Here is a 25,571-nt window from a genome sequence, read left to right as displayed (position 1 = left end):
TAGCGTTGCATGATATGCAAAACAGAACACGTGCAGGGAACTAGATAGGGATAAATATAGAAGCCTGGCAATACCAGTTTTTAATGAAATGGTGAACAATGGTTAAAAGCAGGTTTAAAAGCTTAAGAGAGATCTTTGCAAGCTAAAACATGCCAGGTACATGCTCAAGGCTTTTGAAATGAGTCAAAATAGCAAGAATTTAGGGCAGGGCAGGCTATCTGTCAGGCCAATCCCAGATGTCTTTAGCATCTCAACAAATATAGTGATGATTATTGCAATCTTATGGTGCAGAAATTGTACACGTCAATTTAAATTACAAACAAAAACCTTCTAAGAGAGGCAATAAGCTGTAATTCCTCACCTGGCCATAAGGGGCGTCTTCATCACACTCCCTCAGTTCGACCGCTTCATCTTCATCATCTTCTTCTTCCAAGTCACTTTCCGTGCTTTCTCCCTTCAGCGGAACTATGCGTTCAGAGGGAGGTGTGGTTTCACCAGAGCTGTCTTTCTGTAACCCCTCCCTTACATGATCAGGCCCCTCCCCTCGCTCGTCCTGCATCTCTGCGGTTTCCGTAAGTTCCTCCTCCGTCTCCTCTGGGTGAGTGGGAGGCTGTCTTGGAAGATCCGTCCCTTTAGAAAGAATCTGAATAGAGGCGTGGCTCGTTAGCAAGGAATTTAAATAATCGCAAGCCAAACATCAGGGCTGTACCTGAAACAGCCAACTTCTCAGTAGGTTACTGCATTTGAATTTAAACGTATTACTAACGCCATTAGTAAAGTATGTTCTATACAGTATGTGAGCAGCATGAATGGAACTCAGACATACTACATCTGCCATTTTGTCATGATCATGTGACCTAAACGAGTTATGCCGCTTCACCCCCATTTATGAATTCTCTCGTGGGGCATCCTGGGATAGCGCAGCATACATCGGATGCACACTCCAGAATCTCGCCGGAAGTAGTAGGTCATCGGTGTACTTCTCGTATACTGATTTTCGATTTCTATGTATTTGGACATACTACTCGGCATGCATGCTGTTTTTAGCGTACTATATAGTATGGAAGTATGCAATTTCTGACGCAGCCCCAGTATCTCATCATAGCACTTAATACCTTGTTCAGCTGGTAGTGTTTCTGTTTCTCAAGGAAGTGCTGGTGCTGCTGTTGCATTACGAGGTGCTGCAGGGCCTGCGGTGTTTGGGGCAGGGGTGCTGACTGTGTACGGCTCAGTGGTCGATGCCTGGGCAGCTTGTTCACTGTACGCATGTTGTTGGATACCCGCTCACCCGTTACCAGCGGAGACTGTCCATACATGGGAACTGGACAATAAAGACAAAAAGTGTGAGCTAATGGTAACTTATAGCAGATGTTTAAGGAGTATATACCATCCCCTGAGCCAAACAAGAATCGTCGTTCAGAGGATTATGACTGCATGCTTTCAAAAAAACCAGATATCTGCATACTCAGTTTTGCTAAGTACCTGCGAGAAGTGCGCTCTGTTGACGAGCTTGCTCCAACAGCAAGACGTGCTGGAGCAACGAGGAATGGCTACTGTGGCTATTAGAGGCGGCGGGGGGTTCAGGGTCATGGGGTGCCCCGGTGGAAAGGCACGTTGGCAGGGACGATGTGCTGATGAACTTCCCTGTTAGTGCCCCACCTTGACGCAAACTCTGGATTGTCTGCCGCTCTGCCTCCTGCTGGGCACTGAGTTTCTGAGGGGCCTAGAGTATAGGAGAACAGAATGAGAATTTATTCTTTGCACTTGGACTTCTTCTACTTAGTTTTATAGTTTGGACCAAGCCAGAACATGATCAATTCAATCCTCTCTCAATGCTATCTTTAAAAACAATATAGTTTTTGGTCTGAAATAAGTATATCAACAAGTACATCATTGTGAGAAATAAGGTGATGTGTCAAATCCTGCAGAATTTAGCTCCAACCTGCTCTAAAACACCCACAAGGAAGTTTCTAGCAATCCTTGTCCTAGGGCAGGAATGTCTAAAATCGGTCCTGGAAGGCCAATGTTCTGGAGAGTTTAGCTCCAACCCTAATCAAAAACACCTGAACCAGCTAATCAAGCTCTTACTAGATATACTAAAAACTAGCTGGCAGGTGTGTCGAAGCTAGTTGGAGCTAAACTCAGCAGGACACCACCCCTCCAGGACTGAGTTTGAACACCCCTGTCCTAGGATGCATAATTAAGAGCTAAACTCTGCATGATTGAACACACTTCCCTTCTACAATTTAGGATGGATGCCATTCAAATGATTAAGGAATTCAAATGATTTGTACCCAAGAAAATGTTTGCAAGCAGACTAGTAAACTTCGATGGTGTGCTTCTGACTTTCAAAACACACTTTCACATGAACCAAACTGACAGGTCTAAACCTACAGCTCTAGTTGAGAATGCACCATAATGATCCACTAGGATTCAGTCTACACCATTTGTGAACTCTGAATCACCTTAACAATCAAAACTCCACCAAGCTTTAGCAAAGGACACTCACCGTGATGTGGGCGTTGGCAGGCAGTCCCAGGGAGATGTTGGGCAAAGATGGAGAAGTGTAGAGGCTTAGGGGACTCGGTGCCCCATCGCCAGTCAAAGACTGATGCAGAGAACGTAACTGCTGTCGTAAGAGAAACGGAGAGAGAGAGATATGAGTCCCTCAGGACAAACAACAGGCCTGCATTTCAGGATGTACACTTCAAACAGCCCAACTCTAAGGAAAGAAGCTGTTTTATCTCAGGAAGGAATCCCAGACAAGAAGTCTCCGCATGGCTCGATCACTTAAAAGAGTTTTTCTTTGGAAATCCTCACTAAGTTTTATTTTTGATAGGGAACGAAGCATGTGGGAATGGCTAATCTGTATTTGGGTTTGGATCAATGCCACATGAAGATGGCAACCGATTCAGGAAATGGACTAAGCAGTTATGAGGATAATTAAAATGGGTTTTGCACAGAGTCTTTATTCTAATTTCTAATGAGCAAAAAATGACCCAAAAGAGAGCTAAGTGAGAAATGCGGAGGTGTTCCTGAGTGCTGGTAATCCCATCATCTAACCCTAGACTTGGAGTGCAGCCATTTTTAAAGGCGAAGAACAAAAACTAATGGATCTGCTTTACAAGGCAACATTTATTCATCCCCAAAGACCCAATTTAAGCTTTTCATTATGAGCTGTTCATTGAGCTGCGTCATTCTCACTCTGACGCAAAGGTTAAGAAAAGACAAGGAAGCAAAAGACAAAGCAGACATTCAATGGCAGAGCGCTGTACCTGCAGTGGCAATGATGTCAGCATTCTATTCTCCGTCGCATTTATCCATCATTTCTCCCGGGGTTGTACTGCTAGGCTACAGAGGCTCTGGAATAACAATCTAAGACTATTTTGGGGAGTGGTACGTAGCTTTTGAACGCCAGATAGAGCTAATGAGGTGATTCTTAAGTCATCTCCACAGGCGCTATTTGATGGGATCCTTTTCTGTGGTTGATGAGTCTGATGAAAGATCTATTCCAGCACACCCCATGCAAAGGGAAGCTAAAATCACATGATTTCTATCATGAAAATACAGGTCATGGAAAAACCCAACACATAATGTACCACTAGCTAAACCATTATGTAAAAATCATGTATGAATATGGTTGATTTTTTTTTGCCAATCATGCAAAACACCCCATATTTAGACTATAATACAACCAAAGCAGTACAACATAATATGAGTAATTGTATATATATTAAAGGTACATTTGTTGCCAAAAGTGATGTCTAGAGGGTTCACTAAAGTATTACTTGCATAAGGTACTTAATTGTCAAAGATATTTGTAAATAACATCATACGACATAAATAGTTATTTATACTTAGTAATTAATACTTCATTGGTTCTCCATGAGCCATCCACTGATGCACTCCTAAATAACAATGCTTCCTTGCATTATCACAAAACAACTATGAAATGTAAATAAAAAAACCTCAATTATCATCCATGTGTATGAAACAAGGCTTAAAAATAGGGATGGGTACCGAAGCTCTGTATTTTATCGGTATCGGTGCTACATTACAAAAGGCCGAAGTATTGATAAGTACTTATTCTGCTATCAGTACTGGGGAATTATTGCTGAATAATCATTACTTACAGTAGCATAATTTAACTGACCAACCTTTTCTAATTATCAATATTTGATATTCGTTAGCTCAGTTAAGAAATTTCACATAAGAAATGCTTGTGCTTCTGTATAAAAGCCTTCACAGTTTTCAGCTATGCGCACGCACTCAGTGGAGGCTCGCGCGATACGCACAAACATAGCTCGCAACACAGACTTGCGCACACACAGCTTGCAAGCTTGCGGAGTGAACCAAATGGGTTGTGTTTCCCGAGTGGACAGCGACAATGCCCGTCGCAATAAACGTAACAAGTTGTTTTCTTGTATAGGCGGAAACGCAAGCAATCTGGCTGAGTGAAAGAAGATCTTTTAAAGAATATCTTTCAAAAGTATAACATTAATAGTTAAATAAACACACACATTCGGTTTCCAAAAAACAGTATTTAATCTTAAACATTAAAAATGCTTTTACATCAGCTGTATTGACAAATATAGCCTATGGATTGCCTAATAATAAACCATGCTTACTAAGAAATTATAAAAAAAAAAGCTCATTTTTACATAATAGAATATATATATATATATATATATATATTCTATTATTTATAATCTAATAAACCAACATGTGGTCATTTATAATTATAACATATTTGTATTTTAATAAAAAATTTACTATTAAGATTATTTTATCTCTCTCAAAAAATAATTATTCAAGACAAAAAGCCAAATACATTGCACATGAAGCAATTACATGAATTATTCAGCATAATTATATGCATTTTAAATGCAAGATCAATGTAAAATAAAATGCCAAATATTTGTCTAACAAAAGTGTTTTGCTTTGCATTTAGCGACTAAGTCATCCAAAAATCAAACACAAGCTCATTCAAATCCTGTGTTCTGCCTCTACAGCTTTAAGCCTTTTCTGGCATGTGCACACTCAATTTCACTCTCTCCAGCTCTCAAGGTTAAGGTGATCCTTAAGACTAGCTGTTTAGCATGCAGAGGTGACCCTAAGCAGCTTCCGGTTGTCCATCCAGAGCAGTTGCGGCCATTCTAGAACCCATAGCAACAACTTCAAAACTGATTCCCAGAACGTGTTTTTTTTTTTTCTTCGAGATTAACCAGTATTAGCCCAGGCCATCACAATTTATTGAGTCTTTTTCATTACTAAACTATTGAGAAACGAGTAAAATGCGTGAACAGAAGTGAAGGAAATGTGTGGGGGTAGGTCTCTCACCTCAGCGTGGATGTTTGGGACGGATCCGCTGGATCCATTCTCAGCAATGGCACAGTTTGAGCTGTTAGGAGAGCTGGGACCAGAGCCAGGAGCACTGCTGCACATAGAGGACACTGAAAACACACACACACACACAAACACACACACACACACATTTCAACAATCACATTTTAGCTGCATCATTACAAAATATCGCTGAGGATTTCACTAGATTTAGTGATTGATTGAACCCGCTTTAATGCATCAGCAGGATGTAAAACGGTTCCCTTCCTCTGAGCTGTTTTTATATTAGCAGCACAGATATCACACAATACCAGAGCCTTCATTATTCCTGTTTGCAAATCTTCACACTTCTCATCTGACGGCAGAGGTTTGTTTTTCACAGGCCTGTTTGAACAACTCAGGTGCTGATGCAACCCCAAAATTACATCTTCAATAGAAACTTTCTGTTCTGTGAAGCTAAAAGCACAACTATTTTTGATATAGTTGTGCATATGATAAGAACTACAGTACCACCTGGATTTTTCTATTCATTTATATTACTAAGGCGCTGCTAGTCGGTTGCTAGGGTGTTCTAGGTGGTTGCTAAGGCGTTCTGATTGGTTGCTAGAGTGTTCAAGGTGCTTGCTAAGGCGTTGCTAGGCTGGTCTAGTTAGTTACTAAGATGTTGCTAGGTTGTTGCTAAGGATTTCTGAATGGTTGCTAGGTAGTTGCTAGGATAGTCTAGTTAGTTACTATGGTGTTGCTAGGTCGTTGCTAAAGTGTTGTTAGGTGGTTGCTAAAGCATTGCTAGGCGGTTGCTAAGGTGTTGCTAGGTGGTTGCTAGGGTGTTCTGAGTGTTTTTTATATGGTTGCTAAGGTGTTGCTAGGTGGTTGCTAAGGTGTCGCTAGGGTGTTTTGAGTGTTTGCAAGGTGGTTGCTAAGGTGTTGCTGCTTGGTTGCTAGGGTGTTCTGAGTGGTTGCTAAGCTATTGCTAAGTTGTTGCTAAGGTGCTGCAAGGTGGTTGCTAGGGTGTTCTGAGTGTTTGCAAAGATGTTGCTAGATAATTGCTAGGCGGTTATTAAGGTGTTGCTAGGGTGTTCTGAGTGATTGCTAAGATGTTGCTAGGTAATTGCTAGGCAGTTGCTAAGGTGTTGCTAGGTGGTTGCTAAAGTGTTGCTAGATGTTTGCTAAGCTGTTGCTAGGTGGCTGCTAAGGTGTTGCTAGGGTGCTCTGAGTGGCTGCTAGGCGGATGCTAAGGCGTTGCTAGGGTGTTCTGAGTGGTTACTAAAATGTTGCAAGGTGATTGCTAGGGTATCCTAAGTGGTTGCTAAGGCATTGTTAGGCGGCTGCTAGGATGTTCTAAGTGGTTGCTAAGGCAATGCTAGTAAATTGCTAGGGTGTTTTAGGTGGTTACTAAGGTGTTGCTAGATGGTTGCTAAGGTGTTACAAGGCAGTTGCTAAGGTATTATAGGTCATTGCTAAGTTGTGGCTAGGTTGTTGCTATGGTGTTCTGAGTGGTTGCTAAGCATTTGCTAAGGCATTGCTAGGTGGTTGCTACGGTGTTGCTAGGGTGTTCTGAGTGTTTGCTAGGTGGTGGCTAAGGCATTGCAAAGGTATTGCTAGGCGGTTGCTAACACAAACTAGCTTGGTTCTAGTATGAATTAGCATGTTGCCAATATGTTTGTTAGTATGTTTCTCGCATGAATTGGTTTGTTGTTAGTATGTCCAATGTAAAGTCAATGGCAGTTTTTTACAATGGAAGTCTATAGGACAGTTGCTATGGTTCCGTAAGTGGTTGGTAAGGTGTGGCTAGTAAGTTGAAAGGTCATCAGTGATTGGCAGATTGGTAGTCTGAGTTAAATGAGCCTAAACGTAAGTCTGTTTGACAGTCTGGTGGAAAGTTATGAGGTCACAAAGTTTGGTCCAATGTTAGGTAAATGTGACTTTTCCGAATTTTTCGGGACAGTTTTCAGAAAACCGTAAGTGGGATCAGTTGGAAAAGATATGGCCATCTAAGTCAGAGAAGTTTGGAGGTTTGGAGTAAGTTTGGTGGTTGTAGTATGAACAGTCTAGGAGGAGATGCATATAGAAATTGGTCTCAGAAGAATAATAATATTAAGTTTATGTAGTATACCAGTATGTTCAGCTTTCACAAGCCCCCATAACAAACAAACAAACAAAAGTCTAAATTGGCTATATTTGCTGGCAATAAATAAGAGACAGCATCTTAATATAGTAAGCATTTTTAACATATCGTTTACCTGAGATCTCGATTGCCCTTTTCTTGAAAGTGCTGATCACAGTACCATCTTTCCGCCTGAGCAGTGGGCTGCTCCTCCTCTCAGCCACCTTCTGTTTTAACCGTGAACGTACCTTCAGATTGGGCTCAGAGGCTGAAGATGAGACAGAAATATTCAATCAGTTGAGCGCAGAAGCACCCTGATCCTTAAACAACCCATAAGATTTGATAGATCACAAATGAAGTTTACTACGACACGACAGCTCATTCATTATTTTAAAAATAAATAAAGTATAAAATAAAATAAAAAACATTATTTTACTTACAAAATGTAGATGATTATTTTATTTTAAGAGTACAACATTAGACAACAGTTTTAGCTGATACTATAGTGTTCAGTAGTATCAATATGACACAGTATCATGAATTTTATCCACAGCAATACTGTATCAATACACGAGATGCCCGTATGAATATCCAGGCAGCATTGGTAACTAAAGAGACATTCATGTTTTGATCTAATATTTGTTTACTGTATATTAATAGTTGTTTGCCTCTTTTTTTTGCTACTTTGGTTGTGAGAATGATTATGTATGGATACTAATTTCGAAAAAGCTATATTCAGCATATTCATATTTGTTTTAGAGTTTACACACTTTTAAAGTTGTATAATCTGTATGCCCTTTCCTACCGCAACTGTTCATAAAATCTCTCCAATTTAAACCTCAAATGCATCATAAAATGCAGCTACTGGTCTGCTTCCTGTGTCCTGACCAACAGTCAGAATACTGTATATATTTGCTTGATATATTTAATCTATTTAATATCCCAATAATACTGTATTGTTACACATGTAACATGATAATATTTTATTGTGTGACTTTGGAGATTCCCACCCCTATACTCATTAGTATATTTACAAAAATGCCATTTTCTCCTTCTAAAGGTTGCAGCACATTCCAAAAGAAAGGCAGACTTACTACAGGTGAGATTTTACCAAATATATCCTGTCATATGCATAACGTAAAGAAATATTTAAGCAACAGTAGACAAATAATATTAAAGGATTTCAGTAAATTTATATTTCAAAGATGTAGTGATTACTCTGATCTTGATTGTGTTTATTAAATATGTTTTGGCTTATTTTTTTCTTCAAAGAATTACTCCAGCAGTGTTTTTTTTTGTTGTTGATAAAATAAGGGTGCTTTCACACCTAGACTTTTGTTTCGAAACCTGGCGCGTTTCCCCAGTTAGCACGGTTTCTTTGGCATATGTGAATCCAGCAATCGCGCTCGGTTGAGGAGCGGAACCGGTAAAATGAGGTTCCGTATCGGATTTCAGAGGTGCCAGATCTGGATCCGGCGTGTTCTGGCACAAATTAAGCCCTGAAATAGTGTAATGTATTTCACTGTCTGTTCTGTTTCTAACCGAGTAAATCTGCCAGATTAAGTTCATTGAACTTGAAACTGTAAGTTAATGTACAGTATTTAAACCAAACTTGGCAAGTTCTCCCAACTTGATAATGTAAGTTAAAACTAAACTTTGCAGGCCCATTTAACTTGAAATAAGTATTTGGGTCAATAATTTAACTCTGTAAACATTTTAAGTTAAGAAGATTTAGAGAATGAAGTCAATACAATTTAAGTCAATGCAACAAGATGAGTGAACAAATCATTTTTAGTGTAAAGCAACATTCAAGAAACTGAATATTATTACCTTTAATCCACAACTTGTACAAATAATTCTTGAATGATTCACAACCATCTGGCAGGCAAACTTAAATTATGATGTATGCATTGATGTATATCCTGTATTGTTAAAAAAATACACATAAAAATGGTAAGATTTACTTTTTTCTCAGATTCTTAGTTTTTTCCATTATGTGACAGGAAGCTCATGCTCTAGGTTGTCATGAATGCACTGAAGAGCATTTGCAGAGGCTATTATAACAATTCAAAATAATAATACTGTTAATGTAATATTAGATATTTTGCACAAAACAACACAGTTTCACATCCTTAGACCTTAATGTTTCATCAAATGCCGCAGGTATTACTTTTGTTGTGCCTGCAGATATTTTCTTGACTCTCAAAGTGCTGATAGGTGTTGACTTGCATTTTATAAATCACCAAGGGCCACATTTTCATCCCCACACCTTCTTTATTGCTCTGCTGAAAAATAAATCTGGCTGCATTTTGATAGACTAAGAGTGAGTAAACCAACAACCAGTTTTCACTACTTAGTGAATTATCCTTAAATTATTATAAAAATGATAACATTGTGGTTTGCCTCAATAAACACATCAGGACCATGGACAGCAACAGCACATCCCTCCCTGTTTCGCACACATGCACACACACTGACATGCTTTCACACACCGCAACAAATGTTTTTCTTGCTTAGAGGCTTTGTCCAAATATCTACACATTCATAAATCAAGCAGCATTTTCTGAACAAGTATAAAACATTGCTTTATTTTCGGAAATAATTAAGTCAAAATTCAGTGAATTTCTCCTTAAAACAAGCCACATGATCTGCCAATAGCGTAAAAAATAATGTTGTTTTCAGTTTGAAATAAGATTATTGAACTTACCCCACAGCCAAATATTTTATTCTTGTTTTTAGAAAAAAATAACACTAACCTTATAGTTATTTGGACTATAAACAAGAGAAAAAAAAAACTAAAAACTAGACAAAAACTCTAACAACAACATTTTTCTACAGTACAAACTCTCAAACACACTCTCATATACACTCCCTATCTCTCTCACACACACATAGCTATATATAAAAATGATATTTACAGCATGCCGGTTTTAACTCTTGTTGATTCCGGAGATGAGGGGCCAAATTAAACTTAATTGAAGTAAAAAGGGATTTGAAAGAGGGGCGGGGGGAGAATCAAATTGGGCCAATTACCCTAACACACCGTGTGTAATGCGGCTTGACCGAGCCCTGTGTGTGTTTTTTTTTTGGTCCTGTTTGTGCGTCACAGCCGCACTGGGCATGTAGAGCAGAAAGGACTTTGCCACTAATGCTATCGGTGACTTCAGGATGGATTTAATGAGATTTAAAATAAAAGTGTGAGACGTGGGGGAGGGCACAGGATGGAAAGACACACAAACTGAGGGCATGTTATGTAAGGAGATTGCTGTGGTGTTGCCATAACAGTGGTAATATGGAGTAAGCGCTTCGCCCACGGTTAACAGACCCGTCTGCGATTGCTTTATCAGTGTGCTGTAGTCCAAGCTAGAGGGCGCAAGTATGTGTGTGTGTGTCAGTGCCATCCTCTGGATGGTATATGTGTGTCAGTTCTATTATAGAGAGCTTTATAAAGCAGCGTGGGTGTGACAGTTTAAAAGATAGTTGTGTGTAAAACAGCAGATAGCAGATGTGTGTGCGCGCGTTTGTGGGAACAGGCTCACTGAATCTGTGTGGGAGGTTTTGGAGTATGGCTGGCGGCTATGAGAGTGAACAGCAGATGACCAGTATGCGTGTGTGTACTCTGGTAATACACTAGCCATTAAGCGTTTGGAATAATTACAATTTTTCGAATGTTTCTTGGACCGAGGAATGAATTAAATGAATCAAATATGACAGGAAAAATGTTTATACTTTATTACTGTTTTTTTTTTTCCGATTTAAATCTAAAACAAAAATATTAAAGGGATAGTTCACCCAAAATGAAGTTTCGGTCATAATTTATTCACCCTTCGCTCATTCAAAACCTTTCTTCTCTTGAACAAAAAAGAAGATATTTTGAAAAATGTTGATTGTTGACACCCATTGACTTCCATAGTAATGTTTTTTTTCCTACTATAGAACTCAATGGGTGCCAGCAACTAGTATTCTTCAACAGAAAAAAGAAATTCAAAAAGGTTTAAAATGGTTCATTTTACACAGGATTATTACTATTATTTTATTATTATTATTACTATTTTTTACATTTTTAATATATGATTACATATATTAAAAATTTGAGGTCAGTTCAAGAGGCATTTATTAAATGTTAAAAAATGCTAAATTGTTAAATATTTATTACAATTTTCTAAAACTGCTTTTTCATTGTATTTAGTTTCAAATCAAGTTATTGCTCCAGTCATTTTTGCTGTTATTACTATTACCACTAATAATAATAATAATAATAATAATAATAATATATTAATATTAGAGTGATTTCTGAAGGATCAATAATAATAATAATAATAATACCTTTTATTTTTAGGCGCCTTTCAAAGCACTCAAGGACACCTTACAGCAGATTACAAGCACATCATAAAAATGCAAGCAGTAAAAATGACAATCAGCATATTTAAACCAGCAAATCATTAAAAGCTATCCTAAACAAAAACGTCTTTATCTGAGATTTAAAATTGGAAATAGAGTCCATCTGGCGAATGTGCAAAGGCAGGGAATTCCATAATTTTGGTGCTGTACAACTAAAAGCCCTGCCTCCAAATGACTTCATCCTAAAGTGTGGGACAGATAACAGTTCAGCAGAAGATGATCTCAGTGAGCGTGAAGGAGTGTACAATTGAAGAAGATCAGAAAGATAGTGAGGGGCCAGGTTATGAAGAGCTTTGTATGTTAAGAGGAGGATTTTGTATTGTATACGATAGTGAACAGGAAGCCAGTGCAGGTGAAAGAGAATTGGAGTTATGTGATCAGAAGTACGCGAGCAGGTAACTATCCTAGCCGCTGAATTCTGAATCAACTGTAGTTTATGAATTTGTTTATCAGGAATACCAGAGAGAAGCGAGTTACAGTAATCAATCCGTGATGTAACCAAAGCATGAACAAGCACTTCAGTACTTTGTTGAGATAGTGAAGGGCGAAGTCTTGCAATGTTACGCAAATGAAAAAAGGCAGAACGTGAGATATTACTATCAAGTGACTTTGAAGACTGGAGTAATGAAGCTGAAATTTCATTGTTAAAATCACTGGAATAAATTATTCAATTAAACTATAAACTACTTTTAAACAGCAATTTTATAATGCTGTACTGTATTTTGTACTGTATTTTTGATGAAATAAATGCAGCCTTGGTGAGCAGGAGAAGCTTATTTTAAAAACATTTAAAATCCTACTGACCCTAAACTTTTGACGGGTATTGCATATAATATATATTTTTTATTGAACACCACATATTAACACATTAAAATGATTTTTAAAGAATCAATCACGTTACCCTGAAGACTAGAATAATGCTTACTGAATATTCAGGTGTGTCATAAAAAAGAATTAAATGCATTTCATAACATATTCTAAAAATTATAACAGTACTGCTTTATCGTCAAACAAGTAGAGCTTTGACGAGATTTACAGTAAAACCTTAATTATTCCAAAATTAAAGTGTAGTCAAATATGACACACTGATTTGAGAACACAATCGACCTACATTATAGTTCATTAACTATAGGTGTGCATTTTGTTTTGCTTGCAGATGTTTTTTTTTCTTTCCACTGTCATTGATTTGATTTTTCATTAACTTGATCAACAAGAAATTAAATCAGCAAATCAATCAATAAACCATCAAATCATGAAAAATACATAATCTTTAATTCTCAACTAAAAATATTTGACATACAGTTGAGGTCAGAATTATTAGCCCCCCTTTGATTTTTTTTTTGTTTTTTATAAATATTTCCCAAATGATGTTTAACAGAGCAGGGAAATTTTCACAGTATGTCTGATAATATTTTTTCTTCTGGAGAAAGTCTTATTTGTTTTATTTCCGCAAGAACAAAAGCCGTTTTTAATAAAAAAAATAAATAAATAATTGGGGTGGGGGGTCGGGGGTAATATTTCTGACTTCAACTGTAAGGTTTGGGTCATTATTATGAGTCATGAGTAGTAAATTAACAACAAATTTACGTGGTTAGATTAACTATCCCTTTGAATCATCAGGATTTCACTGTGATTACACTGTGAGGCAAGTTATAATAAATATCATTATTTTAGTATAAAAGCCATTCTGTCACTAATAAAGCCCCTAAGGTGTGTGTTAGTGTGTAGGTCCACTGTTCTGATGACTCATTTATGACTCACACCTGCAGACTCCTCAGTGAAGAGTCTTCATCCCTACACACACGCACACCCACCCTTGCGTCCTCTGTGACACCACTGCAGCGTTAAACAGCTCAAACTTCTCCACACAAAACCAGCAGTGAGGCTAGAACAGCACCATTCATGCACAGAAAGAAAATAATCACCTGACTTCTACACATAAGAGCAGGCATCGCGATTCTCCACCCACTCCCATCGCAGCAGCAACCCGCTCGCGAAAAATACACACTTAGGCCCCGTTTACACTAATACGTCTTAGTTTTAAAATGGCATTTTTAAAACAAAAACGATCCAAGTCCACCAGGACGTTTCACCTAGCATTTCTGAAAAGATCTTCGTCCACTATACCACTGAAAACACACGTCATGTGACAACACACACACACACGCACGTGTGCACAAACACAGAGAGTAACGCACTGCAGCGTATGAGAGCGTCAGAGCTCCAGCAGTCAGTGGGTGCTTTGAGCAAAAAACCCGAGAGAGCAGTGCACATCAGACAGTTCATTAAGGATGTACCACTGGATCGCGTCTCACAATAGTTGTTAAATGTGTTATTTAATTAATCTTGTCTCTATCTAACGACCCTTCAGTCTTTTAATCTATCAGGTAACCATTCACAGTATCAGTACACTGCTTCAATCTTTTGCTTTCACGCTTATACTTAGTAATTTTAGTGAAAACCTCAGATACTGTTGATTCCTGTTGGGTGTGCACCAGCCAAGTTTGTCGACGCCATTATAACGACACAGATCATTCTGCCTATTCATGTCAGAGTCCCGCGAAAAAAGTGACTGACAGGTGGTAATTTGTGTGTACCTTATCTTTAGTTATTTATGATTTGGTTATGGGTGAAACAAAGACCATGCGGGTCAGGTAGTTAAAACGGTAGGCTACAAATTATGAATTAGTTATGAATTAATTAATTATTAATAAATAATTGATTCGCCGCCACCTATGACGACGATGCCAACGTCCATAGCAATGTTTCACATTAGACATTGTAGTTTGCAAAGCACTTTTATACAATGTAAATGTTGTTAAAGTAGCTTCGCAAAGACAAAGGACCACAACATACACATAAGGCGCAAGACGTGTTTGGTTTGGTGTTTGTAATTTGTTGCTAATTTTAGACCGGCTCAACCCTACTTTTCATGTTTTACGCTATGTGGCCAATTTGTGGACTCATAGATGTTCCGGTGTAAAAAGGAGGTGCGTTAAGGTACATTGTTGGCGATTTGCTATTTTGAGGAAGTGAAATAGACTGCACCATTGACCAACTAAAAGCAGGTCTAAAGTCCAGCACAGAGCGCGTTAGTTATGCGCCTATGCAGGTCCATACAATTACACATTGCTTAATACACACAAACAACAAATCTTTGCACTTAACAAATTAAATTAAATATGTAGGCTAATGGATGTCTTCAGTGGATTGTGTACAACACCGTTTCCTTACTCCACGAAAGTAAAGGAGTAAAGTAAAGAGTAAAAGTAAAGTAAAGAGAAAGTAAAGAAGCCGAATGGAGGAGGCTCGTTCTTTCTCCTCACGCTACAGACTGTCTGTTAAACTGTTTTCTCACTGGTAAAGCGTTCAGTTTTTCACTGTAAAATATGATATTACAAAAAGTCGTGACAACAAACGTTTTATGTTGCTTTATCTTATTTTAATAAGTTAATTAGGTTTCAATAAACTTTAATAAACAATAAACGTTTTTTATCTAATATGTTTAGTCAGATTAATTGATGCAAGTTAAAATGAATGGAACATTTAATAAACATAAAAAAATAGGCAGCAATAATTTTTTTAATTGTTTTCAGTTCAATATGAGTGTCATTAAAATGACAATAGTTCGGGTTTTCATTGTAAAATGAAGGGAATCTTGTCAATATTTGTAAAATAAAAAGCTGTGAATTAGGTCTAGAATGTTCATCAAGTTTTCAGAGTGGTTAGCTGTGGCATTGGTAACCTAGTGACCAACAGTAAACAGGGCAAGCGTAATGGAGCCAGCTAATGGTTATTGCTAGATCAGATATGGTTGCAGCCGGAAGTTTACGAGAATTTATATTATTTATAAAATTTCCCACTTACTGTATTTTAATTACACCTACCCCCACCCCAACCCTAACCCCAACACATAGTACTGTAAAAATATAAATTATTGTTATAGTGTCAAAAAATGCTATATTGATGTGCATATCGCACTTTCGGATGGCCGCGTATATGATCTAGACTTTACCTCAGTTAATGTTTGCTACATCAGAGTTTATTCTGCAAATACATTTCCATCTCCCAATATACGCATTAACCTCCTCAAAAGCCACCTCAAGTGAACGTATTTTTGCTGTTTCCATCACTGGTTTCTCATTTAAATGTGCATTAAAAGTTTATGCAATCTTAGTGGTTAATAAGTAATCCAAGTCAAAACAAGTGAACTCTAAGAAGTCCATATGATAGTGAAGTACTTTACATGGTTAATATGGTAAAATGATTCAGGAAAAGGTGATATCAGCAGCTATAGTAACACTAAATGACAGTCTTACAGATCAAGTCTTCAATGTCTATTTTAACATACTAAATATGCTAAATACAAAAAAATTGAATAGTTGTTTTTATTTTTGTCAGTTCATTTATTTTTATTATAATATAATAAATGTGATTTAGTAGATTTTCAAAAATGTATCTAATATTGCACCATATTTAAATTATCATTGTAACTTTGGAGTAACATAGTAAAACTGATCAGTTGCATCCTTGCAGAATAAAAGCACTCATTTCTTTTAAAAACTCTTACTGAATCAAGCATTTGATCAGTAGTGCATAGCATTTTTTTAAGTACACACACTTGAAGTCTACTCACCGGTTTTCCGCAGAGGGAAGTCATCCTTGCCTTCGTAGGATCCTAAGAGCGGGGGGAGTTTGTAGGAGGGTGGTGTTCCTGGTGTGTTGCTCTGTGGAGGAGAGCTCTGCTCCAGGGATGTGTGGTGAGCCCCCCTAAAACAGACACAGTCCATTACGAACACCCCTCCATCTCCACACTAATGAGAGCCATAAACTTACAGCATAATGTGGCATGATGCAATGTCAGCATGCTCATTTACATAATACTGCAGAAAACAAAATCAGAGCACACACTGAACCAGCCTTTGATAAAAAAAAATAGGTTAAAAAGGTGCAAAGTGAATTTGGGTCTACCAATCCTGAGCGACTAGCAAAGTTGCTCTCACCAGCACTTCTGGGGGAAGGAATGGTTGAGTCCACCGGGGCCGGGCTCCTTTTTGCTCAACAGAAACTCCTGCAGCTTCAGTTTGACCTCAGTACTGGCGATGGCACCTGAGAACATAAGGCAGAGGACATTTGGGGATAAGACAAGGGAAATTTAGGGATACACTCATTAAGAGAAATCTCAAAACAACAACATTTACTTTAAATGCCAACTTTCGCAACATCATACATTTTACTGTCAATTCAGATAAATATGTTAAATAAAAAAGCACTAATTATTCACAGACCAATAGAGAACAATAATGTTTAACCATCATTACCAAGAAATAAATAGCAAACAAAACATGCTAAGAATAAAAATACATGTTTGCTTTATGTTTTTTTTTTTTACGATTAGGTAAACATTCCCAGACTTTGTGGTGACTGGTTTGAGCTGATCAAACCGCCATAAACATCTATTCAAGATATCATGCATATGAACATGCACAACACTGATATTATATGTGTTCGTTATTTATTGTGAATATTGTGACATTAACATCAGTAGTTTTTATTACAAGGTTTGGTGAAGTGCTTTGAAATGTGCATTCTTTTATTTAATGTGTGACGTAATCTCAACTGAAACACGAAAAGAGGGTGGGACACATAGAGAAACTGCTCCCTTTAAAAAACAGGGGTTTTGTTTTTATCACAGCTCTGCCAGTGAGAATGTTGAGCTCAAGCGCATCCAATGAAAAGCAAATCAGAAGCTTTTTGAAGGGGGCAGGGAATGTAAGATACTAAAAAGCATTTGATTGGTCAAGATTTGATGAGAAACTAAAATATGAGGTGTTGCGAATGACGTAATGTGGAGGCCAGGGGTTCCCAAACTTTTTTCTGATGTTTTTCTTTTTTTTCTTATTATTAAAATTAATAATCATGTATATATAGTTTTACATTTTAGGATGTACTTCTTATAACAAAACCATAAACTCAATCTCATTTTTACACACTGGAGTTCAATGTTTTTTTTTTTTTTACTTAATATGTGTCCTAATATTATTTTCAGCAATGTGCCACACATATATATGTCAACATCTAAACAATGTGTTTTAGGCTTTCATGACCCTTAAAAAATCAGATTAATTTACAACATTTAACTGAAAAATTTAATTTCACTTTAGCTTTTTTTTGTAGCTCAGCAATTATACAAACAAACAAACAAACAAACAAACAAACAAACAAACAAAAGGTTATGTTAAATTAGAAATGGCTATCTCTGAGGGATTCGCCTCAAACATTTTTGGCAGTTTGTTCCAATTTGATTAGTTGGCAGCTAATTCAAAGGTTACAATAGGCTAATTTTGGCATAGTTTTGACATCTCAGATTTAGGCGAAAGTGACAAACTGCAAGCTTTGGATGTTTATATCAGGTTTATATCTTCTAAAACACAAATTTTGTAGCACACTATCTGATAGATATCCTTAAAACTAACATACTAATACCAACATCTAAAAAATGTGGGACCTTAAAGGTCAATGTAATGGCAACTACAAAAGCATTTGTTAATCTAACCAGCTAATCTTAGCCGATGTTAATTTCTTAGTTAATAGCTAAAAATAAATAAATATTAAAATAATAATCAATAGCGTAAAAATTAAATAATTTAATTAAATGTACAAAACAGTTAAAATTAAATTGTATTTTTACATTTTTTATAGACATACAGCTAAATAAGGTTATTTCTCACTGTTGATTTTAATAAACAGCCGCTAAATTTCCATCCACCCATTTTTATGAGCATTTTGTATATGCGCATTAAAAAAAAATCAGTTGATGAAAATGCCAAGATGTGCATAAAAAATGTATGCGTATGAACTACAATGGGAATGCTTTTACGGAACAAATTACAGTATGCACAATAAAAAAGGTAATTTGATTTGGTTATAAGAGATTATGTGATGATAAAAATGTTTGTGAATGGACAAACCAGCAGCTTGAGCACACTGTAAAACATCTGAAATGTTGTTTTGGTCATTCTAAAACACCTTAACCGTTTCAATATTGGTGTTAGGCTATATTATTTATAACCTCCAGAATTGTCAAGAGAATCTCTGCATCTCACACCTTTAGACACCACCCCACATTCATCAAGTCGTCATTGAGGTCAAAGTCATTTATTAAATGAAGAAAAGATTCAAGCAGCTTCTCCTACCGCAACAAATTCCGTTTTTACTGGTGATATTTGGCACCAGTTAAACAGGAAGTGACGAAGAATGATTTTATTCTCTTTGAGCTGCTTTATTCGCACAACTTTTATGCGATATTCCAGTTTTGCACATAAATTTAATTCCCATTTTTGGATGGAAACATAGCTACTGCTTAATAATGAGATTTTATTATCAAGTGTTATCTTTTGCAATGTATTTTGTTTAAAGCATTTATCTACTTTGAGCATGTTTATACAATAAATAATTTGTTGTAACCATTTTTTGCAGCTTAGGTCAATACCATGATAATACAGAATATTAAAATATTCATGATAAAAAAAAAAAAAAATTAATACCTGCAGGGATTCTATAGGCAGCTCACTCTATGATTTAAAACAGATCCAATTAGTTAATTTGGAGGTACAATAAATCCTAGCATGGCACTGTGTTGTTTTTAATAGTAAACAGCCAAAGATGAGAAATAATAGAGCAATTTGTGCCTGCTGTGCCTAAAGTACTTCAAGGGATATTCATGACAATGTGTAATTATAGCAGCAAACAACGATAAACATTAGCTACGTGCTGCTCGGCAAGGTGTTTTTATTCGTGAACTAAAAGGTGAGTGGTGCATTTAAACCTCTCCTGCTTTGGAATAAGTACCAGGCCATGATGATCAGCGTCTGTATATCTGTATATCTGTTGTGCATAATGTATGGATGCATACTCTCTTTGCCTTTCTCTTTGTTTCGCAGCATGATGAGCTGTTGTTCCAGTCTCTGTTTCTCCATCTCTTCGTGACGCTGCTGTTCAAGCTTCCTCTTCTGCTCGAGCTCCTGCTGACGTTTCGCGGCGAGGATCTCCTGCTGTTGCTGTTCGGAGGTTTAGAGGTTAAGAATCAAAAGGTTGAAGGGAATAAAGGGCACAGAGAGAACAGCGAGGCTCGTACCTTCAGATGTTCCTGTAGCTGCACTTCATGTTGGCGCGTCAAAACCTCGTGCTGCTTCTGGAACTCGGCGAACAGCAGCTGTTTCTGGAGCTCCTGTTGCTGTTTGAGTAAGAGCAGCTCGTGCTGAAGCTGTTTTTCTCTCAGAGATGGGTCTACAGCACTTAGCGCACTCAGACGTGGGTCTGTACGCAGGTCTACCGGACCACCGCTACCTCCGCCCTGATCTCCTCCACCTCCCACCGGGCTCTGCATCCCGGAGGGTAGTAAGGTCTTCACATCCACTAGAGAAGAAACAAAAACAAATATTAGCGATAATATCGGAATTATTATTTGGACGATGCGAAATTTTGAAATATCATGCATATCGATTATTTAAAATTAAACCATAGCTACTTTCCCAAAAGGATGCACAGAGCGTCCAATATTATGTCTCCCTAAGCGTTACTATGCGCACAAGAGACGTGAGGTGAGGAGGGAGTCTCATTTGACACATTTTCAATACAAAAAAAAACACATGGGGAGAGATCAGGGTATATGCAGAACTTCTTAAGTTGAATTTAATACCTTTTACTACCTTTTTTAATACCTTCAAAAAATGTAAACCAGCACGACTGCAACTGTAGTGGAGTAAATGAAATATTGCATAACACATTGCAGAAAACATATACATTTAAGTAAAGCAGAGGGATTAATCAAGGTGTCCAAATGGGCCTTTGTCCATAGTTTTTATTCAATGTCATATATGTCATATGTGGATGTTTCTCCAGTAAGCCTTGAATAGCACGGCACAATTACAAACTGTTCTCGGCTTTTTTTTTTGAGGCAAAGTTAGACAACTGTGCTGAACTGTGCCGATAGATTCTGTGCGTGTTGACGTTGCGGCTCTGTTAAAAAAAAGCAATGTTGCCAGATGTAACTGACTTTTTCCAGCCCAAAAGCTGTCCAAAACCTACCCAAACACACAATAAAATACCCAAATATAATATCCAAATAAAAAATATTAATATTAGATTAATATTTAATTTATTTTTTATTGATTTAAATTGAAATTAACCTAGTTACTTTAGCTGTCATAATTGTTAACCATACAGTTAAACAACACCAGCAGTCACAGAACCACAACATAACAGGATCACACTGAAACACTGCCCCCCTCTCACCCACACACTGCACTACCTATTAGAGTATGTTTCACTTTTGAAATGGGGTATAAAAATTCATCCCATTTGGCATTTTAAATTCCTATGAACAAAATTAGGTGCTCCTTGTCAATCAGACAATGCTTTTATGTTCGTTCTTAATGTCAATTGCGGAAAAAATGATCAATTAAAGTGTCATAAAAAAAAAACGCTGTGAGTTTAACTGCAGGCACAAAGTGATGCGCGTGCAAGCAAGGTTATATTAATTGTCTTCATGCAGACATGGCAATAAACCTCGCGGCTATTGCCAACTACAGGCCTAAGCCAGTCTTTAAATCTTGAGTCCTCCAGCCAGAGGTCCGAAAACTTGCATTCCCAGAGCAAACCAGCCAGGTACCCAGTTTTGTACCCAACGCACGAACGAACACAACATCACATGATTTCACTCAGGTCCTACTCTCAACATATAAACAAATCCATGTAAATTTTAGAATAAAGGCCTGCACTTAACACCAATTGCACTTAAAAATGTAATACCTCGTCAGAAGACGAAGACGAAATTTGTTACTTTTTCATATTTTTTAATGGCTTTAATTTTGGCTAATTTAATTTACTACCTTTTACAACCCCACGGACAGCCTGGAGATGATGAGTTAGTCCTCAAAAGAAACACACACTCTGTAATTTGGAGGTGGTCACAAAACACTCTTAAAATACACTCTTTATACACTTACAATAAATTTAATCCTCATTTGCATTGCTGTTCGTGATGATTTTGAAATTAATTAACTGGAAATATCCATACGCAAGCTGAGCCACATATTTCATCTGTTCATTTGTCACACACAAACTTTTGTTTCATAAGTGCGTATGCCCGAACTCACTATAGGCCAATATTTATTTAATATTTTAGTAAAAACACAGTTTAATGCTTACGCATTTTCTTTAATAACATAACTTACAACGTTTTAGTACCTTATACAACTGGGCCATAATTATCCACACACGTGCACCGAGAATACCATTAAATATGCCTAATAAAAAAATAATGCCTCAGACAGACAGATAATTAAAATTATCTGTCTGTCTGTCTGTCTATCTATCTAACCCGACTCAATTCTCAAAACAGTGTTAATGTGGAATATTGGAGGACAGGTTATACATAATTTATATAAGCCTAAATAGAATATATGTATCATTTCAATTTAGCTATCGGGAAAAAAAAATGTATGTGTGTGTGCGTACGTATGTGTATATGTATGCATGTAGTAGTGTATATGTATGCATGTAGTAATGTATGTATGCTTGAATATAATGTACACTTGTTGCCTTTTTATTTATTAATGCGTCACCTCTTTACTGAGTTCAAACAGGTTCGCTTAACCTCAATACCTGTACCGCTCAATAACAGCATGTTGACACACAAACATACCATTTTTTTAAAGCACTTAGTTACATAAGCAAAGGCCATGGTTGCATTTGTGAGGGTATTCCACGTTTTACGTGTGATGTTTCTATAAATGTTTGGCTGACATTTGTTTGTGTCAGCCCATGTTACCGTAACTGGGTGTATGGGCTCAAATGTCGACTGGCTCGTTGACACTAGTGTCTAGTGAATCATGAGCCAGTTGGAAGTTCATCCAACTGACCTCAGACCAATTTCTTCCAAGAAGAGAAGCAAAGAAAAAATTCCAGCATTGATGTAAAATCAGCATTAAACAGCTTTCTTATAGGTCATGAGAAAAAAAGGGCCCTGCTTTATGGTAGGGCATTGCACTGCCAAAGAGGACATGTAGTTATATAATCTAGAGGGTAAATCAGGGTTATACCCTGAGGCTTGTTCTGAAACCAGACCAACCATCTCTGATTTTTCCAATAGAACCACTACCCAGAAAACCCAGCTTCCAAGTACAAGTGTTTTGGCACAGCTAAAGTACTATAAAAGACCCCACAAAACCTAACATTCCTGCCTTTGTCTGTGTTCCACTTATTTTTCTCCCTCAAACACTTTTCATTCACGACAGTAAGGTGGAATTAATGAGTTGCTATGGGGATAGCAATGCATTCTCAAACTCATGCCCTGTGCAAGCTAATCTAAACTTTTTCCAAAGACATTCAGTCAGGGAAAACAAAAAGTTTTCCCATTAAAGGTGACAAGGTCATGGCAGCTTCTGAACCTTATGAAACCTCAAAAGGCACTGGGAAGCAACTTTTAATTGAACATTATTGAGACAATTTTAACCTTGCAAACTGTTTAAAAGAAATAGCTGGTGAATTAGACTGTTAAATAGGGCTGGATGATATTGGAAAAATCTGACATCATGATGTTTTGTATTTCTACATCTATCTATACAATTCCAGCAAATGATTGAACAGCACTATTTGGAAAGAATTTAGCAAACCAATATGACTTTTGCTTTAATCAACTCCTAATTTACTCCGTATTAAAAGTTATTAAGGTAGTTTAGTTATTGTATTCCGAAAATGTGCTTTATAAGTACTAATAAGCAGCCAATAGGGGATATACCAACCTACGTCACACGGGTTAAACCACACATGCCGCTTGCAAAAAAAAGACTGGTTGCAATATCAAACATTTAGTGTTTCTGCGGTAGGATGCCAAATTCGAAAAATTAAATTTTACCGTAAACCACACTGCCTTTAATGCCAACCGCAGGCGTCTTTGGCTAACAGCCATCACAAAAGCTGAATGGAGTGAGGACCTAATTGAAAATGCTGGACTCTGCAGTTCTCATTTCATATCAGGTAATGATATCACGCTTAATATTATATTAAATATATTAAGTATATTAAACTACAGACACTGAATGCTTAGAATAAAATGTAAGCATGTAAGTTTACATACCCTGCCATACAGGTGCAGTTCGCTTGATACCTCGAGCTGTTGATGTTGCCATCCACTCTGCAAATCTTTTGCACGCCCCCATACTGAATGTAACCCAAAACCATGATTTTTCCTTTACCAAACTTGACTGATTTCTGTGAGAATCTTGGGTCTATGCATGTTCCAGTAGGTCTTCTGCAGTATTTGTGATGATTGAGATGCAGTTCAACAGATGATTCATCGAAACAATCTGCTTTCTGCCACTTTACCAAATGATTAACTAGAACTCTTACAACTGGGTTCAATGACTAGACTTTAGCAGGAGGTAGTGTTTAATACATTGGGAACAATTGTCACTAATAACTAGTTGCTAATTAACATGCCTATTATTAAGATATTGACTGTTTAACACTTATAAAGTACTAATCTGCATGTTCTTATTCTACATCCCTTATCATACCCAATACCTAAACCCAACTACTACGTTAAAAACTATTTACAAGCAGCAAATTAATACTTTATTCCATTAAAAATACTTTTTGTTTTGTTAATAGCGAAAATTATACCTTAAAATAAAGTGTGACCAATACATTTTCAATGAAGTGATCTGATCATCACAATTATTAAGATCAATTTGTGTATTGTGTATTGCTTTGAAGTGTGATATGACTAAACGGTGCTTATAAAAGACTACTGAGATCGTTCATCTTAAATGAGTAGAGGCTTTGGCAAAGAAACAGTATTCCATACGTCACAACTTAGCAAGCGGATACACTACACACCATCTAACCTGGCCTCTAAAGCTGAAAATTGGCACATCGCTTGACAGAGCAAGATTGTATGAAGCTATGCATTGTCTCTTTAAAATGCTAAAGAGTCATGAAGGTGTCCTTGAGTCTGTAGGGACCTCGAGTGTAGGTAGGGTAGCACTACGAGGGGCCCATCACTGCAGAGAACACATTAACCCACATGTCAGTCAGCCTCTACCGTCGCCCGGCTCGCCCTCCCAGCCTCGGCTAAAGTTTACCAACATGTTAATGATCTGGTTTCTTTGCTGGATGCCTGGCGGAAGCGTTCGGCTTACATGAAAATCAGATTACTCCCCCTTTATCAGCCAGGCGCTAAAAATAGCCTTCCTTGCGCCCTCAGGCCGATTGACTGTGTCAGGCCTTTGACGTCAGAGCTTGGCCAGTCGAGGTCGCCAGGGCTACTGCTCCTGTTACTGACCAGATGAGGTTAGCATAGATTTCCCCAAACACCCTCCAGAAGAAGAACAACAGGGAGCTTCCCAAGTTCAATGTCATCTGCAACAACTGGACTTTTGCTTCAATAACTTTAGTTAATTAATGAAGGAAACTTTATTTGTCAGGGTATTGCAAAGTAATGCAAAGGTGACACATCTCCTGTCTTTTAAAGGTGGAATTCAAAAATATATACAAACACTGGTATGATTTGAAAACAACACAAAGAACACAACACAGCTGCTGCTAGTCAACATCAAACTGGCATACAACAATTAGGTACGCTAATGGGCTTGTTATATTACAAGTTTATGATGGACACTATGCAGAAACACTGTGAATGAAACTCGCTCCTACCCGG

The 25,571-nt window shown here is 37.4% G+C and overlaps 1 protein-coding gene across 8 annotated transcripts in view; it reads right to left on the bottom strand.

Moving 5' to 3' along the window:
- The window catches only part of hdac5 (histone deacetylase 5), a 122,513-nt gene that overhangs the window by 21,186 nt on the left and 75,756 nt on the right, over positions 1–25,571 (bottom strand). For 2 of the 8 annotated variants that reach the window (XM_087244310.1, XM_087244306.1), the window contains 10 exons: positions 19,986–20,266; positions 19,764–19,908; positions 16,852–16,957; positions 16,485–16,618; positions 7,584–7,715; positions 5,341–5,453; positions 2,510–2,629; positions 1,483–1,723; positions 1,116–1,321; positions 362–643 (listed from right to left, as the gene is read on the bottom strand). In XM_087244310.1, coding sequence (XP_087100436.1) covers positions 362–643; positions 1,116–1,321; positions 1,483–1,723; positions 2,510–2,629; positions 5,341–5,453; positions 7,584–7,715; positions 16,485–16,618; positions 16,852–16,957; positions 19,764–19,908; positions 19,986–20,266 — 1,760 coding nt within the window. The remainder of the gene's footprint in view (positions 1–361; positions 644–1,115; positions 1,322–1,482; positions 1,724–2,509; positions 2,630–5,340; positions 5,454–7,583; positions 7,716–16,484; positions 16,619–16,851; positions 16,958–19,763; positions 19,909–19,985; positions 20,267–25,571) is intronic. The other 6 variants (XM_087244311.1, XM_087244307.1, XM_087244312.1 and 3 more) reach the window with 3 other exon arrangements.

The sequence above is a fragment of the Danio rerio genome, chromosome 3 (genome assembly GCF_052040795.2).
Source record: "Danio rerio strain M-AB ecotype USA chromosome 3, GRCz13ab, whole genome shotgun sequence".
Taxonomy (NCBI): Eukaryota; Metazoa; Chordata; class Actinopteri; order Cypriniformes; family Danionidae; genus Danio; species Danio rerio.
This window is presented reverse-complemented; position numbering and strand designations above follow the sequence as displayed.